This window comes from Ctenocephalides felis, unplaced genomic scaffold, assembly GCF_003426905.1.
Source record: "Ctenocephalides felis isolate EL2017-DRISC unplaced genomic scaffold, ASM342690v1 CF-g0.4_SCAFFOLD_00845, whole genome shotgun sequence".
Taxonomy (NCBI): domain Eukaryota; kingdom Metazoa; phylum Arthropoda; class Insecta; order Siphonaptera; family Pulicidae; genus Ctenocephalides; species Ctenocephalides felis.
Window position 1 is genome coordinate 13,332,521 of NW_020536999.1, and position 17,752 is coordinate 13,350,272.

Here is a 17,752-nt window from a genome sequence, read left to right on the forward strand (position 1 = left end):
TGTAAATTTCTTGTAAAAGTTTTGTATATTCTTATTTCTTCAAATTTTATGAGATATTTAAAATTGCATTGGATACAATTCACATCTAAACTTGAAGCGTCTTTACTAATTAACTACCACTTGCATTATGAAATCAAGATTTTTTTAACCCAAGTAATGTTTTCATACACAAGTGTTAAAAATAATTAATACTTATTTAGAGCTAATTCAATTATGTAAAATGAATTGAAAATCTGACTGCCATTTTGGGAAATAAAACACATTTAATTTTAAGTAGAACAATTTAATAAATACACTCTTTGTTTTCTTTTTGTAAACTATTTGAAATAAACCATTTTCATGAAAATCCACAAACCGGACTTTCTTTAAGTTGACACCGTAATACATTTGGGAACATACAAAAGAATTTAAACCTCTCCCCCATTTGTTCTTTATCAACAATCATAGAATAACCACTTGTTAACGAATCTACTGTTTGTTTCGGAGCTTTCTTTAAGAGCATTTTCAATCTAACATCAATTCCCATTCTTTTCAGAAAATCTCTCTGAGTAACCGGTCCAAATGTTATGCACCTTTCATTGGCTTCAGCTATACGTTTTATTTGAGAAAAATCAATATCTGCTGTTAAATCAGCAGTTCCAGGATCTATTAAAGGATCATGTTGTTTGTTGGATTTGTATGATCTAAAAGTATCACCCTGGTCACCATTGTGACCGTAATCTGTAATTAAAACCATACCACCATCTTCTTCAATTCTTGAAGCCAAATGGTCGACTATAACATTTCTTTGTGGGCTGATTTCAATTTGATCCTTTCCTTCTAAAGGTTGTGTGCACATTTTACTAGCAGGTGTATCATTATTTGCTAAAACATAACGAAATGTGTTAGGTTTTTCAGCATCAATATCCACTAAAACTTCTCGCAAACCACTTGGTGTATTTTGCAGTTTATGTATCGGTAGTGCATCAAAGAACTCGTGAGCTAGGATTACTGAAAATTTTTTGGGGACATCTTTGATGTCATTGTACCAATATACAGGTACAGAGTTTGATGTTTCACCTGATCGCACAAAAGTATTTTTAGGGTTTGATGATATGCTAGAATGCATGCACAAAAGTCGAGATTGGGCAGCAATTAAATAAGGGCTTACTTCTACTAAATGCAAACTAATTTTATTTGAAAATCCAAAGTGATGGAATACTCTGAGGATATCTTTAGCCAAAGTGCCACGACCTGGACCAAGTTCAACTATTTGAATTATTGGTGGAGCTCGAACATTTTTACATTCATTCAAAAACCAAATAGCTATTATTTCACCAAACATTTGAGATATTTCAGGTGATGTAATGAAGTCTCCTTTTTGGCCAAATACATCGTTGTGCATATAATAACCAGAAATTGGGTTTGTTAGGGCTTCTTTCATGTATTCAGCAACCGTAATGGGTCCAGTAGCCTTTATTTTGTTCCAAAGAACAGTAGATAGAGGTATCTTTGACTTTACAAGATTTGATTCGTCTGCAGGAGGAAGGTCTAATAAGTTCGGTCTCTTTACCTGTACGTAGCATGTTCTTAGAGAATCATTAAATAATTTCAAGCTTTTTAAAATTTGCCTTTGCCTCTGCATTCCAAACATTTTTGAGGTTATGTTACCAACATAAAAGACGTCAAACTCAATCCTTGCCCGAAGTGTCAAATGCAATATTGGAATATTACCAAATAATTCAATTTTTATTAATAATGATTTGACAAAAAACACTTTTAAATTTAAATAATAAAGGATCTAAATATTTGTTTCAAATGATCATGATAAATTTTAACTGAGGTAAGTTTTATTGATTTTGTTTCTAGTCTAGTGTGCTATGAGAGCCAAGTTTTTTCGTTCAATGCTATGTGATAACAAAACATTACAAATAACTGTCACTAATTATAAATGCGCAATTTTTATTAATTTTTTATATTTGATATTTGATAGTTTTTAATATTTTTATACTATTTACGAATTAGGTAAGTTGCACAAATAACCTAACAAAAATCAATGTTCATACATTTCAGGCTGTTATATCGAATTGGGAAAATAATAACATAAAAAATGGCACAAGATAAAAAGGTCTCTAAATTTAATAAATTAAACAGCTTGCATGTAGATGTCACAAACACACACAACTTTTGTTGTTGTCGCTTTTGATGTTTTGTCATGTTTATTTCACACACAATTTTATTTGAATTTATTGGTATATATTAGTGAATAATCTACACAAAGTGGTTGAATACAATATATATATATATATATATATATATATACATAAATACATACATACATACATCCTATATTCCCATTTCGGCTTGTTGTTGGGTTCTTCAACATCATGTCTATACTCGATATACAATTTTTTAATGGTTATGCTTTTAAGATTTTATTTATACCTGCTTCAATTAAAAAATCTTATCAGATGATTTTTTTTAATAAAATTTTTAAATTAAGATTGGTGAGGATCACTATGATTAATTAGATTTTAAGCGGACTGTAATTATAAATAATCCATCACCATAAGATATATGAATAAAACTACTACTTAGTTTATGATATATATTGATCACTCTATAACTTTCTTCCCTTGTTACTTTTGCTAGTCTCTGCTTTAATATAAGTTCCAGGTATTTATATTTATACATTCATACCCCCTACCCCAAAAGGTCCCAGGTTAAATAGAAAAAGCCCTGGTCAAATCTTGACCAAAGATATATATTTTGATGATCTTAATACAATTAGTATTAGTAATTGATTGATTCACATTTAATACAAATACTAAAACATCATAAAACATACAATATGAGCCATTGTGTGTAGATTATTTACTTTTTTATTATTTAAAATATTATATTCATGCTTATTAGTACTAGGAAAACTAACTAAAATCTTAAATATGAATGACACCACATTTTGTAGAAATTTCAACAGTATTTATGAACATAAATTCTGCTCATATTTATTCTGCAAGTTTTTAAGTATCTTTTGCTCTTAAAGCTTTTGAATAAAAAAATTTATTCTGATTATAACTAATTATAACTGATTAATATGATATATATTATTTCTTTTGTGCAAAAATAATTTTATGAATAAAACAAGAACGATAGACTGCAAATAATTCAAAATATAGATTTCAATCAGTTAAATTATATTATACCTATACATTTAATTAAGATGGTAGATATTTTTCTTGAGTGCTAATAAATAATTATTATTGTTATAATTTTTATCTTTTTATTTAGTAAAACCAACCCAGACACGTAGTTTTATTATTTATATATTATATATTATGTGTGTTATTGTTTCAGTTTGTATATTTTTGCCTGCATTCACAATCAAAAAATCTATAAAAAAAAAAAGTTACACTTGGGTAATTGAACCAAAAAAATACACTAATTTTATATCCGACTGCTGTCCTCGGTTTGTGGCATGGCTGCATATCTAAACCGCACAATATCCATGGTGGCTGGATCTGGTCAAAACGGAAACTCTGTGAACAACCGCTTGGAATCTGCAATGGCTGGTGGTGATCATCGTTCTTTGCGTTCCAACATGGAATCTTCACCACTACAGATCTTCGTGAAAGCTAAGAAAAAGATAAATGATATATTCGGGGAGATTGAAGTTTTTGTTCAAGAAACATGTGACTACATGGAAGGTAATAAGTTAATAATTAACTTCCCGTAGGGCAAGTTATAGTAATGGCAAAAAATCGTAAATGAAAATTATTATATATCTTTCAAACGTTTCAACGGTTTCTGAACATTTTGGCACACCTTAGAAAAAATGGATGTATGTGTGTGTGTGCGGATACAAATTTTTGACGTCGACGATTTGTACCGATCGACCGAATTGAATAATTCAAAAAACATTCGATTCGTATTGATGAGGGGACGTGCTGATTAGTTTTTGGTAGGTCTGGTCGTTTTGAAGATACGAGGCAAAAAGTGCCAAAATCGGTAACTCGGTTTTTAAGAGTCCGATTTTAATAATTCAAAAAACATTTTACTTGTATTGACAAGATCAAAAACTGATTAAATTTTTGGGAAGGTAGGTCAAGCGGTAAAGGACTTCCAATAAAAATAAGTTAAAAAAATGCCATTTGGCGGTCAAAAATGATCATTGGACATATGTACATCGAATTATCAAATATTTTATAGAGATTTTAATAATGTATACACATTTTGTGTCTATTTTTTTGGGTTCCGTACCAAGATTTTCAATTTTAAAATTCACGTACATGGTTCAAACAAATGATTGAAAAATCATTTGGTTCGTACTCGATCGCGAGGCGTTTTTGCAAAAGGCACGTCTACCCTTTCGGAGGTATGGAGCGCAAAGGGTGTAAAAATGGTCATGCAGACGGATCATCCGATTAGATTAACACAAAAAACATGTTGCTTGAGTAGGCGGTGTGTAAAAAATGCATTTACAGAAGATTTATTAATTTTGAAAATTGTCAAAAAAAAAATCAGAATTTTCAAAAAAAAAATCGAAGATTTATAAAATTCAAATTTTCGATTTTCAAAGAAAAAACTAAACTTTGAAAAATTTCAAAAATATAGAAATTTAAAAAAAATCGATTACTTAGAAAAATTTGAGAATATTTCGAAATTTTCAAAAAAAAAATCGATTTTCAAAAAAAGTCTCGAAAAAAATTTAGAAAAAACTTTTTTAAAAAAAGAAAATCCCAAAGATTTCAAACTTCTAAAAAAAATTTAAAATCTTGAAAAAAATTCTAAATTATCAAGAAATTTCTAAATTATCAAAAACTTAAAAATCAAATTAGAAAAAGAACAAATTTTTAGTAAACAATTATTGATTATTTTCATTCCTTGAATATTTAATTACTCTACGGGAAGTTCCAGCAATTTGCCTTAAGGCACGATGCAATGCACCCCACTAGTTTAATTATTGGGTTATAAGGATTATTCTATAAAAATTTGCAACTTAACTGATGAATTTAGTTATTGCATATTTAGAAAATATTGTTAAAATTCCATTAATTGATTATTTATTTATTTTTAGTGATGAACAATTCAACAAAAGAAATTATCGATGAGCAGGAAGTAAAAAAAATTGGCACATATGTACAAAAAGTTAGAGGCATTCGAGAAGTGTTGTGTAGAGATCACATGAAGGTAATACAATTTATTTTAATTTAATTTATGCAATTAAAAGATTATTTTACTAAATTTTTTTTTTTTTTTTCTTTCCAAGGTTGCATTTTTTGGTAGAACCAGTAATGGCAAAAGCACAGTTATTAATGCGATGTTACGTGATAAAATTTTACCAAGCGGAATTGGACATACAACAAATTGTTTTCTGCAAGTTGAAGGAACTCCTGGACAGGAAGCCTATCTTGTTACTGAAGGCAGTGAAGAAAGGATGAATGTTAAGGTAAATGAATATATAACTTTTATTTATCCAATGACTTTTCCTTTATAATTTGTACCATTTATTTCACAGTCTGTTGGACAACTGGCTCATGCTTTGTGTGAAGAGAAGTTGAGCGAGTCCCAGCTTGTGAGAATATTTTGGCCTAAGGAAAGATGTCTTTTACTTCGGGATGATGTGGTGTTTGTGGACAGTCCTGGTGTGGATGTTACACCTAATTTGGATGGATGGATTGACAAACATTGCTTGGACGCCGATGTCTTTGTTCTAGTTGCTAATGCAGAAAGTACACTTATGGTCACGGTCAGTAAATGGAAAGAAAATTAATTTTAATCAAATAATAAATTTAATATTTTGTTTTTATAACACTTTAATACATTTTGATGAAGATATATGATTACCAGTATACATAAGTATATTAACATTATATTTTATTAATTTCATACTTTATTTCTGCCACAGGAAAAGAACTTCTTTCACAAAGTGTCTACACGACTGTCCAAACCAAACATTTTCGTTCTGAACAACCGTTGGGATGCTTCTGCTTCTGAACCGGAATTTCTAGATCAGGTAAATACATTTCTGATGCATTTATTGTACATCTATAATTTTTATTCGTATTGTCTGGATGAATCACGTTTTGTGAAATAATTGTTTCATTAATTTGTTTTGTTTCTTTTGTGCTAGCGCGACGAACAAAAACAGGTTAGTATTATGAGTTTAACAAATTGAATTGTTTAAAGGGCGTTTTTTATGTTCTGTTGCCTTAATAATAAATATTTAAGATAATATTTCTTGTGAATATCTTATTGTGCGTTATGTATTTGAATTTGCCTCAAGTAAAGTATATGTGTGCTGCATGAGTTATAAAGAATATTCATGATTTAATTTGATCATCAATTATTTAGGTATTCAGGGTTGATCTATAGTAGGGAATGCAATACCGATGGAAAATTTGAATACTGGTATTTCGTTAATTTTTCATTTTAAAACCGAAATACCGGTAAATTACCGGTATTTTTATTATCTTACACAAACGTAAACAAAATTGAAAGTTACTAGTACAAATATAAAAAAATGTATATACAATTACAACTATATTCAACAAAAAAATAAAAAAAAACAATAAGTTTGTTATTTTTAATAATAATTTAACAAAATTATGTCGAATTTAACTCATCATCATTATCGAGTATATTTAGTACTTTTAACCAAAAACAAACTTATGAGTAAGAAAGACCAAAAACTCATAAAAGATCATATTACATTTTTATAATAAACTGTATTGTCTGTATCCAATGTGTTAAATTAGCATAATCTCCAATATTTTAAAAAAATAATTTTTCTACACTGATTCAAGATCGGATTCTTAGTCGAGATAAATAATAAGTTACTATAATTGTTGCGTATTGTTATTTGAAACAATGTGATGGTTCTATAGTATTTCCAAACTTTGAAACGTTTTAGAAGAATAATATTTTATAATTGTAATAAGAAGCAAAAATATTTGGTAGTTATCATAATTATTATGTATAAAGTTAGAAAAAAATAAAGATTACGCAGGGATAATCTGTATGATATAAAATATTTTGGCGCAAATATCACTTAAAAACCGTTACATTTTTACAGAAGATGAAACAAACATCATAATCTATCAGTCCAATTCTATTTATTGTAACACGATATGAAGTCCTTAGTAAAGCAATAAATATTCAGTTTAATGACGAGTTGAGATAATATTTGACATTTGTTTATCTTATAGAATCACTTGAAGATATAGCTGTTTATGCGATTATGGAATTTAAAGATAAATTTGTTGCGAGAAATTTAAACTTTAGTGTATTATGTATCAAATAGCGCTTATGTAAAAATACCGAAAATACCAAATCCCAAAAATAAATACCGGTATTTTTGGGATAAATACCGGTAAAAATACCGCCAAAAAATCCGGGGTTTACCGGTAATTCGGTATACCGGTATACCGGTATTGCATTCCCTAATCTATAGTAATTGATTTTTTTAATGAAAATAATATTCCTCTATTTCTAAATGCTAATAATAAATTTCGGTATAAGTTCCTTTATCATAATACTTTGCATAAATTCTAGAATCTCACCGGTGCTAGGTTGCACAAATATTCCTCTTAATTGCTCCCAATTGAAAAGGGATATCCAAATCAATATTTCATATAAGCTGGCACATTCGAGCTAGAGAGTGCATATATATATATATATATATATATATATATATATATATATATATATATACAATGTGGCTTACACATGCTTTAATTTACTTATATGCAAAATCACAATCCATTCATTTCCAGCAGCATTGATGGAAAAAGAAAATTTCTATTTGTTACAATTTTCTGAAGTATATTTTATTTTCAGGTCAGAGCACAGCATCTGGAGCGATCGGTTGACTTCCTGGTGAAAGAATTAAAAGTTTGTACGCCTAAAGAAGCTGACGAAAGGGTTTTCTTCATATCGGCCAAAGAGGTTTTGAATGCACGACTTCAAGAACAGAAGGGGCAACCACCACATTCAGGGGCACTCGCTGATGGCTTTCAGACGCGATATTTTGAATTCCAAGATTTTGAGAGGAAATTCGAGGAATGCATTTCACAGTCTGCAGTCAAAACGAAGTTTGAGCAGCATTCGCAGGGGGGCAAAAATATTGCCATGTGGGTAGAAATAAAAGAATACATATTTTCTTAATAACCCACTTTATTTCTAAAATGCTTCTCGAATAATTTAATTATTGAAACATTCAGACAAACAGTGTAATTAGTAGGGAATATACCATTATATTTTTGTGTTAATTACATTTTGTAGATTAATTTATCATTCCTATTTTATATTTACAGTGAAATGGAAAGTACTCTTGACTCAATATACAAACGTGCTGGTACATTGCGTGAAGAAACATTAGAGAAAAAACGAAAGGTATCGGACAGTTTAAATTATACTGAAACTCAACTTATGGCAGCAACTCGAGAAATGAAAGAAAAAATACATGGCATGGTTGAGGATGTCGAACAAAGGGTGGGTGTCAATCTTGTATTATCTTTAATTTAATCATTGATAATATTTTTATTAGGTAATGAAAGAATTTAGTACAGTCTCATAATAGAGAGATCTGATTCTTGATAATTATTTTTTTTAGCAATATGTTTTAGTATTGAAATTTATAAAATATTTATTTAGGTCTCTAAAGCTTTGTCAGAAGAAATCCGAAGATTGGCCGTTTTAGTCGATGAATTTAGTTTGCCCTTCCATGCTGAGCCTCTGGTTTTAAATGTCTACAAACGAGAATTACATGCCCATGTAGAAAATGGCTTGGGCTCAAATCTTCGTGCCAGATTATCAACTGCTTTGGCAATGAATGTTGAGGCAGCACAGAAAGAAATGTGTGGTAAGTGTTAGAAATAATTGGTAATAATTGTATAAAATCTATTATAGTAATTTTTAAATGTATAATTTAAAGTTATTAACATAGTACCATAGTAACATAGATTTTTAAGTTTTATTGTAGTTCTTTCGATTTTTCTTTTGTGTTAAGCTCTGTGTTTTCTTATCATACATTTCTTAGATGACTTAACTTTATTTCAAGGAGTATATTTTAAATTTATCTTAATATATAAGAAATTGATAGAATAGACATGAAAGCAAAAAAATTAATAATTAGTTTACTTTAAAAATTAAGTTTTCAACATTAATTTTCTTACTTTATTTGGCACTTTGTAGTACCAATGCAAACACCCTTTTAAATATAGATTTGATTCGTCAGATGCTACCTACACCAGATATTTTAAAGGAGGTGCTGGAAAAAGAAGAATATGGTATAAAGAACGTTATGAATTTCTATCAAAAATAAAAAAAAACTATGCTAGATAATGATAATTATGCTAAACAGTATTTTTTTCAAAAGGACTAAAAATTAATTTTTAGAATTAAAAAATTATTATAATGCTTATGATGTCATATTTCTGTTTCTAACGAGAAAAATCAAACAAATTCTTTGTTTTAAAAGTTATTTTGTGGTAAAAGAATGTTTATTGTATGCAAAATAAAATATTTTCAGCAAAATGATTTAAATAGCAATGAATTAGTGCTGGTGTTTAGAATGAGGAAAAAAATAAAAATCATCACAATATTTTGCTGATATTTTAATAATTATATATACTTTATTTCTGTTTATTTAAATATTTCAATTCCTCAGCTTTTGCCTCACTGATAGCAAGAGCTGTTCCCTGACATTTATTTTATTACTTTATTATTTTTAATTTTCCGTGAAAATGTCAATTTTTATATATCTATACGCTTTGAAAAACAATTTTTTTCCAAAAGTTTTTATATCAAAAATTTAAAATCTCTCAAAAATCTAATTTTTGGTATGAGAAGTTCCAGCAATTTGCCTTAAGGCACGGTGCCATGCACTACTAGTCTTCTTTATAAATGCAATTATTACATAAGTCTTTTATTATTTTTTCTAGAGCGTATGGGTGAACTACTATCAGACTGCCCGAGTGCCAAACAGCAGATAGAATCAGCACCACGAACAGGACCATTTGAAATCCTCTATCGATTGAATTGCGATAACCTATGTGCAGATTTTACCGAACGATTAGAGTTTAGGTTTTCTTGGGGCATCACTGCCCTTATACAACGTTTTGCCGGCAAAAAGGCTAATAGATTGGCTATAGCCAACTATCCAGAAGGGGTGAGGAGATAATTGATACAATTATCTTATTCATGATTAATATTTTGTTATTACTTTAGGTTCCAAACCAAGCTATGACTCCAACAGCTTCTGGTGATTATTCTTTAGTATCCCAAAACGGACAGAATTCTGGTGTACCGTGCTATGCATCAAGTCTTTTGCGAGATGAATGGGGCATCATATCTCGTGTGGCTGTTGCTTCAATCGGATCACAGGGTACTATGGGTGGATTGCTAGTAGCTGGATTTGTAAGTTATAACAGATGAAGTTAATATTTCACATACTTTATTCTTCATTTGTTTGGTTTATCACAAAGTTATAATGTTATCAGTTTCGAAAGATTTGGTGCTTTATTATATAAGTCTTTTTTCCAATTTTAGATGTTGAAAACGGTCGGATGGCGTTTGTTAGCAGCAGCAGGAGCCTTGTATGCCAGTGCGTATCTATATGAAAGACTCACATGGACTAATAAAGCAAAAGAAAGAGCCTTTAAGAAACAATATGTTCAACATGCTACCAGAAAACTTAGGCTTATTGTGGATCTTACTTCGGCCAATTGCAGTCATCAAGTTCAACAGTACGTATTAACATATGAAATGTAATAATAAAACCTAATATGAAGTTATATATTATTTATATAGTATGAGTTCTCAATCTTTTTCCTAGATTTTTATATCCAGGTAGAAAATAGATAATATTTTCTTGCATAGATTATTTTCATTTTGCTCATTAAATTTTATATTTTTTAAAATATAATTTTTGTGTCAATAATTTTGATGCCGTTCTGCACTTATTTTTCTTCATTTTGTGTTTCTGTAACATTGATATAAATAACAATTTATTTTCCAGAGAATTATCAAGTACGTTTGCTAGACTTTGTCATTTGGTTGATGAAGCGACTACATCAATGAATAAAGAGCTTTGCTCGCTAGAACAACAAATTTGCAGATTGGAATCACACAGTTCAGAAGCTAAGGTATATTTTTATTTACTCATATATCCATTCATTTTTTCTTAAATTATAATATAATTAAAATTGGCGCGATTTGTTTTTCAGGTGCTTCGTAATAAAGCAAATTATATAATGAATGAATTAGATTTGTTTGAAGGTAGTTTTCTTAAAATGTGATAGGCAATCATAACGGCAGCTGGACTTAAGGTAATAATATATATATATATATATATATATATATATATATATATATATATATTAATTTTGCGTTTATTTCAGAGCCTCATCACATTGGAGATTTCTATACTAGGAAATATATAATTTACGAACAAACAATTTATAATAAAAGCTAGTGAAAAGGTAGTGCACATGTAAACACTTTAAAGTGATTTTTGTATATATATGCTTTATAATGTTGGATCATATTTACATACTATAGTATTTCACATTTAAGAACGGTGATATTTTATATCGATATATCTCTGTTCCATTGTGCCTTACTATGTTTTGTATAATATGCACATATGTATAAATCAACAAAATGTTCAAATATATTTACATATTTATTTATTTATAAACATATATATTTGTCTATCAGCTTTGTTGATTAATGAGAGTCCTTTTTGTTGTAATTTGTAGTCAAATTTCCTTACATCATATTAATATGTTTAGTTTGCTCCAATATATGTTTAGATGTATATTGTTCAAATGTACAAAAGTGTTTAATGTACAAGTTTCGTTATTGTTATTATATTTTTAAGAAATACATATATTTTATGTGTGTACAAAATCACTGCACATTATTAATAATAATTAAGAAAATAATAGTTTGATAGTCTTGATTATGAAACTTGAGTAAAATAATAACAATAATTAACTTACGAAATGAAATGTTTGTTTTTGCTGAAAAATTCGACCTACTAATTTTATGTTTTCTTGATGTTTGAAATTATTCTGTATCGTTTGAGACCAAATTTGGAAAAAGTTGTCGACGTGTTTTCTAAACTGATAGGATCGATTTTAAAATTTCTAAAGCCATATGATATGTAGCTCGATAAGGACTGTTATTCACTATATATTTTCGACGATTTTTTATTTGGTGATAAGGAACATCCTAAAATATTAAGGCCCTACGACAAGTCGTTTAATTTTAAAAATTCATCAAAGTTTAAGAAAATGAGCAGCGTTTTTAGTAATAAAAAAATAATAATAATGATTACAAAGAAACATTTCATACAAATAATTTATTGAGTATCTCCACCTATTATATTAAACTATATTCATATTTAATATTAGATAAATTATAATTTATGATTTTAATTTTATTTATACAATATTGTTGCAAATATATTTTGCGTATATTATGATTATATTATTTAAAAATTATCAAATTACACTTTTTATTTAAATGTATTATGCAGAAAAGTACTTTTTCTAAAATTAAGGTACGACTGACAAAATTTTGTAAAAGAAATATTTTACTTAAAGTTGTTTTTATATGCTTCACCGTCCTCGACTCAAAAGGACCAATTATCCAAATCTACCATAATTTAGCTTCATCATTCAATTATCTATTACCGATTTCCGCAGTTATCAAAATTTTTTACAATTGAAAATTGTGCACGCTGCTACCCCCATTATTATTTTGTCCATATTGATATCGAGTAGAAAATTGCGAACAAGCATCATCCATAATTGCTTGAGAAGGAACTGCAACCATTCCATGATGGGGCCTAGGAGGACCCACTGGGTGCCCCATTGGCACTCCGGCTGCCGGAGGCCCTCTCGATACCAGTAATACCGGGTGCAAATTAAGAGATTTGCGTGATTCCGTTACGCTGGCCGCATCGGTTATGTAGGCGTTGTTTATTTCACCTGGGATAAAAAAAAATCGTATGCAGAAAATTAATATTATCATAATAGTAGTACTAAAAAATTGGGCACAAAATGGTCAATTTTCCTTACCCTTGTATACGCTGCCAGGTCTGTTATAAATTCCGTCGTCCGCTTGTAGTTTCACGTGTCTCGTAGCTAAAACAAATGCGAGTCCTGCAAGGGCCAAAGCGTCGCAGGCCCCGGCCAGGGCTAAGGCCAAGGCCCAGCGGGGCGAACACGCACCAGGTGCGTAAGCTCCTGCTGATGGGCCGCAGGCCCTACGCACTGCTGGTGCACCCCAGCCTAGTGGGTGGCATAGGGCTCCGGTAGCCATTGTAACGGCTAGAAAAAAGTGGATAAACATAATAAATAGTGTTGTGAATTTATTTTTTACAGCAGGTATGTATAAAAGGAAATAGTTACAAGAAATAACTCTTACTAACCAGATACCAATTGCAGCCATCCGCATATGTGGAAAACAGCAGTTGATGGACAGAAGAAAAATAACAGCATGGCAAGAATAGCAAAAGCCGAAGCCACGACGGCAGCCCCCACGAATACTGTGGCCAACTGGAAGATTCCAGAAGGAAGCTCCGAAAAATCTGCAAGGCGGCCATCGCATGTTTCACCAGCCTAGTAAAATCCAAAGTAAGATAAAAATATTTTTTTGTTATTGCTTAGGTTTAAATAGATCTTTGATTGTCTTCAATTTCAACCTGAGTCAGCTTGATATCAAGCAGTGTGTTATCAAATTTCTGAAAATCTGAAGTGAATATTGCCAATCGCCAATATACTTAGGGGGCGTCCATTAATCACGTGAGCAAGTTTTTAAGGGTTATTAGACCCCCCCTCCCCCTTGGTGATACCTGGTGATATTCAAAATTACCCCCCCTCCCCCACCAAACATCACGTGTATTTTTAGTTAAGTGTTAAAACTGTAAAATTTCTGATTTTTTTTTTGAAAATGTTTGAATTTTTTCTTTGAATCAGTTAAAAAATAAATACACGTGATATCTTACTATTCACCTCCCTCCCCCACGTGATTTTTGTGATTTTTTGTCAAACCCCCCCCTCCCCCTAAAAACCTCATGTGATTAATGGACGCCCCCTTATACAAGTAGACGCCATAGTATTTTGTACTTTGAGACTTTTGTTATTTAATTTTACTTATTGTCCATTTCAGGACAGGTGTAAAATTATAGTATATAGAACTAAAAAAGTAGTGGATAAACATTATCTATAATGTATTTAGCACAAGCAGGTTCTGCGTTCGATTTCAAGCTCGGACAGCTCGATAACAAGCAGTATGATATCAAAATTTTCAAACTTGAACTTTTAAATGTAATCTCAATAGCCAATCGGAGGTGGTCAGAAATTTTGTCTTTTGAGTCTTTTTTTAATCCTACAGTTTTAATTGCTGTCCATTTTAAGATAGGTTTAAAATTACCACACAATAAGGGGGCGTCCATTAATCACGTGATCGATTTTTGAAGAATTTTTAGATCCCCCCTCCCGCTTGGTAATACGTGGCGATATTCAAAATCATCCTTCCTCCTCCACCAAACATCACGTGTATTTTAGTTACGATATTTTTTTTAATTTTTTTGAAAATGTTTGGATTTAAAAAAATGATCAGGTAAAAAATAAATACACGTGATATCTTACTAAACTTCTTCCTCTCCACGTGATATTTCGTGTTTTATTGTCAATTTCCGATATCTGAAGTATGTTTTTTAATCATCAAGTTTTACTTCAGTTGGGCGTAGATAGGGAACAATTTAACTTCTGCATAATTATGCAAATATATGAATAGAGAAATAATCTTGTGTAAGAAATACTAGAAAAGTAATTGTCCATGGACAATTGCATATTCCCACGGTAATAGTTCACATAAAAATTTCTATATACATTTCAATTGCTGAAAGCATGATTGTACAATATAGGAGTATTTCTATCACATATAACTCTATTACTTTTATTAACTTCCCGTAGGGTAAGTTATTGTAATCGTCCGAAAATCAAAATTGATTTTTTTTGGAATTTTCATGTTTTGGAGGTTTTTGAACATTATGGCATATCTTAGAAGAAATGGATGTCCGCAATTTTTCGTCCACGTTCTCGGGCGGACGGACCAACCGATTTGAATAAATAAAAAACATTCGATTCCTATTGATAGGGAGATGTGCTGATTAGTTTTTGGCAAAGGCAGGTCCAGCCGTTTCGGAGATACGGAGCAAAGAGTGTAGAAAATAGAAATCGATTTTTTGAGAGAACTAAGCATCTGATTTGAATGATTCAAAAAACTTTCTGCTTGTGTTGACGAAACAATTGCTTTCGAGGGAATTTTTTTTCTTTCATTTCAAAATTTAATTTTTTGTCTAAATTTTCACCTTTCTACCACAAATCTCTATTTTATAATAAATTATATAATTGAATAACTATCGTTTTTTGTGAATATTCCTCAGTTCATTTCGATTAAAATTTTCCTGATCTTACAAAAAAGGAGCCATTAATCACGAGAGGTTTTTAGAAGAAGGGGAGGTGCGACAAAAAATCACAAAATATCACGTGAAGGAGGGAGGGGTATAATCAGAAAAAAAATTCAAACATTTTCAAAAAACATTTTTTTTTTCGTGACTAAAAATAAACGTGATGTTTGGTTGGGGAAGAGAGTTAATTTTGAATATCACCACCAAGGGGAAGGAAGGGTCCAAAAATCCCTAAAAAATCAACCACGCGATTAATAGACGCATCCAAACCTGAAATTTCATTTTTTCCATTTCATTTTAGAAATTTTCTGTTATTAATTTCAATTACAACTTACATCAGTCGTGGTCGTGCAGGCGCTCCACAGTCCAAACCTGGCAGGGTACTCCCCTTCGGAGTCCCCGAGCCAGTCGGGGGTCAAAAAAGCCACCAGGGAAATTATGAAATGGCAAACCGTGAAAATTGCCCACAAAACGCCCACGGCTTTCGAATTTCGCGCGTATCGGGCTGCGTGCACATGGGAGGCGTCTACGTACTCCACAGTGGAACCCATAATTAATTAAACTTTTAAAAAATAATAATAGAAAATTTTTAATATTAATAATTTTTAATAAATTTTATGAAATAAAACACAAATATTTTAATTGTAGTATTTTACACACCAGAACACCAAATTACACTTAGCAAAAATTTATAAAGTTTTTGGAATTTACAAAAAATGTTTATCTTGAGTTTTGCTTATTTGAGTTTGAGTTTTTTAATAATTTTTGATTTAATTAAAATTAAAAAAATAGTTAAAATTAAGTTCAATAGTCAACAAACTAAATATACATATAAAAATAAAATAGTGCAATTACACATGAACTTCTAAACTTATGTAAAAATATTTTTATTTCGTGTAATAATGTATTAACATTAGTGTAATATAATATTTAGTTTAATATAAATATATATTATTTTTTTAATATTAATCTCAGTATTATAAATATATTAAATAATGTTATTTTTGGGAAAATACTGAACAATTATTTTTGAAATGTGAAATAAACTTTGTTTTATCTCGAAATTGAATTTTTATTAATTAACGTATATTTTTAAATTATTTGTTATTTTTAAAATAAATCTCAAAAAATTAAAGGAAATTAAATATTTATTGAATAATGTTAAAATTAAGAAAAATTCTGAATATGAACTTATGGTTTCAAAAATAAATAGTTTATAATTAATTAAAGTTGTAAAATTTATAATTATATAAAATATTTAAATAATTTTAATATGATATATTATCAATATATCTTATTTATTCGAACAAAATAAATTAAATTGTATTATAAAAAAATAAATATACAGTACGATTAAAATGGAAAGTAATTGAGTATTTGCTATAAAATTGCCATTAATTTATCACGAATTAATTTTTTCCTTTTGATTGGACTTTAAATTTTTAATAACCATATTCACTTTATTCATGTTTTGTATGCATTTTATATTTTTTAATTTAATTAATATTATCATGTTATTGTTCACTATTTGATTCCTCCACCTTGCACAATGGTATATAAATTGCAACTTGTTGCACAACTTTTTTGCAACAAAACTTGCAAACACAAATTCGTTAATTAGGACACTGGCATTTTTAATAAAATATTAAGTATACATTAATATTTATATAGTTTAATAAATATCCATTTATCACATCGGACATTTCAACATTTCAACATTTAACTTTCTTTTATCACTGGTTGGCGATATGTTGTATCTGTTCCTGGTTGGCACTGGTTCATTAGTTTTATATTTATTAATTAATTTATGATCGGTATCGATTTTTGTGGTGACACCGTTTTTAGTTGATAATTTAATTTGACAGCAGAAATACAGTTAACTTCTAAGGCAAGATATTTCTTGCTTTAGATAGAATCTTCAAATGAAGGAAAGTTTGTTTGTGTTGGTGATTTGGGTTTGACTATATGAAGACAGGGTTGGGTTAAGTTATAGTGAGTACTTTGTTATATATACAGGGTGTCCCAGAATTCAACGTCAACGAAGGGAGTGATTGTATTGATCGTAATAAGCATTAAATAAATTAGAATTTTTTAACTTCTCTTAGAGTAAGTTATAGAAATCGCAAAAGAATCAAAAATAAAAATCTTTATATATCTTTACGTTTCATAGGTTTCTGAACATTTTGGCATACCTTAGAAGAAATAGATGTATGTGTGTGCTTAAAATTAAAAAATGAGTTAAGAGAAGTATGTATAGGATTTTGAGTAAAGAAAGTTATGAATAGT

At 29.6% G+C, this 17,752-nt stretch overlaps 3 protein-coding genes across 3 annotated transcripts; 1 reads left to right on the plus strand and 2 right to left on the minus strand.

Moving 5' to 3' along the window:
- Nucleotides 1-267: 267 nt before the first annotated feature.
- On the minus strand, nt 268-1,772 carry LOC113363341 (protein arginine methyltransferase NDUFAF7, mitochondrial). The gene has a single exon (XM_026605834.1). The coding sequence runs from the start codon at nt 1,631-1,633 to the stop codon at nt 338-340; it is 1,296 nt and encodes a 431-aa protein (XP_026461619.1). The 5' UTR covers nt 1,634-1,772; the 3' UTR covers nt 268-337.
- On the plus strand, nt 1,693-11,498 carry LOC113363340 (transmembrane GTPase Marf). The gene is made up of 15 exons (XM_026605833.1): nt 1,693-1,822; nt 3,337-3,686; nt 5,057-5,169; nt 5,249-5,428; nt 5,498-5,728; nt 5,888-5,995; nt 7,819-8,111; nt 8,295-8,472; nt 8,635-8,842; nt 9,924-10,150; nt 10,210-10,398; nt 10,531-10,727; nt 11,000-11,126; nt 11,208-11,309; nt 11,382-11,498. The coding sequence occupies exons 2-14, from the start codon at nt 3,458-3,460 to the stop codon at nt 11,277-11,279; spliced, it is 2,352 nt and encodes a 783-aa protein (XP_026461618.1). The 5' UTR covers nt 1,693-1,822; nt 3,337-3,457; the 3' UTR covers nt 11,280-11,309; nt 11,382-11,498.
- A 1,207-nt stretch (nt 11,499-12,705) lies between these two features.
- LOC113378120 (LHFPL tetraspan subfamily member 3 protein-like) lies at nt 12,706-16,017 on the minus strand. The gene is made up of 4 exons (XM_026618647.1): nt 15,802-16,017; nt 13,421-13,610; nt 13,068-13,319; nt 12,706-12,977 (listed from the first exon to the last, which is right to left on the minus strand). The coding sequence occupies exons 1-4, from the start codon at nt 16,015-16,017 to the stop codon at nt 12,706-12,708; spliced, it is 930 nt and encodes a 309-aa protein (XP_026474432.1).
- Between the last annotated feature and the right edge of the window lie 1,735 nt (nt 16,018-17,752).

What these genes read in the sequence shown, in the direction of transcription:
- LOC113378120 (XM_026618647.1), bottom strand. Translation starts at nt 16,017, where the DNA reads ATGGGTTCCACTGTGGAGTACGTAGACGCCTCCCATGTGCACGCAGCC. An exon ending in ATGGCTGCAATTGGTATCTG is followed by an intron (nt 13,320 to 13,420) that starts GTTAGTAAGAGT and finishes ACTTTTTTCTAG; the next exon opens with CCGTTACAATGGCTACCGGA. An exon ending in ACCTGGCAGCGTATACAAGG is followed by an intron (nt 12,978 to 13,067) that starts GTAAGGAAAATT and finishes TTTTTATCCCAG; the next exon opens with GTGAAATAAACAACGCCTAC.
- LOC113363341 (XM_026605834.1), bottom strand. Translation starts at nt 1,633, where the DNA reads ATGTTTGGAATGCAGAGGCAAAGGCAAATTTTAAAAAGCTTGAAATTA.
- LOC113363340 (XM_026605833.1), top strand. Translation starts at nt 3,458, where the DNA reads ATGGCTGCATATCTAAACCGCACAATATCCATGGTGGCTGGATCTGGT. An exon ending in TGTGTAGAGATCACATGAAG is followed by an intron (nt 5,170 to 5,248) that starts GTAATACAATTT and finishes TTTCTTTCCAAG; the next exon opens with GTTGCATTTTTTGGTAGAAC. An exon ending in AAGAAAGGATGAATGTTAAG is followed by an intron (nt 5,429 to 5,497) that starts GTAAATGAATAT and finishes TTTATTTCACAG; the next exon opens with TCTGTTGGACAACTGGCTCA.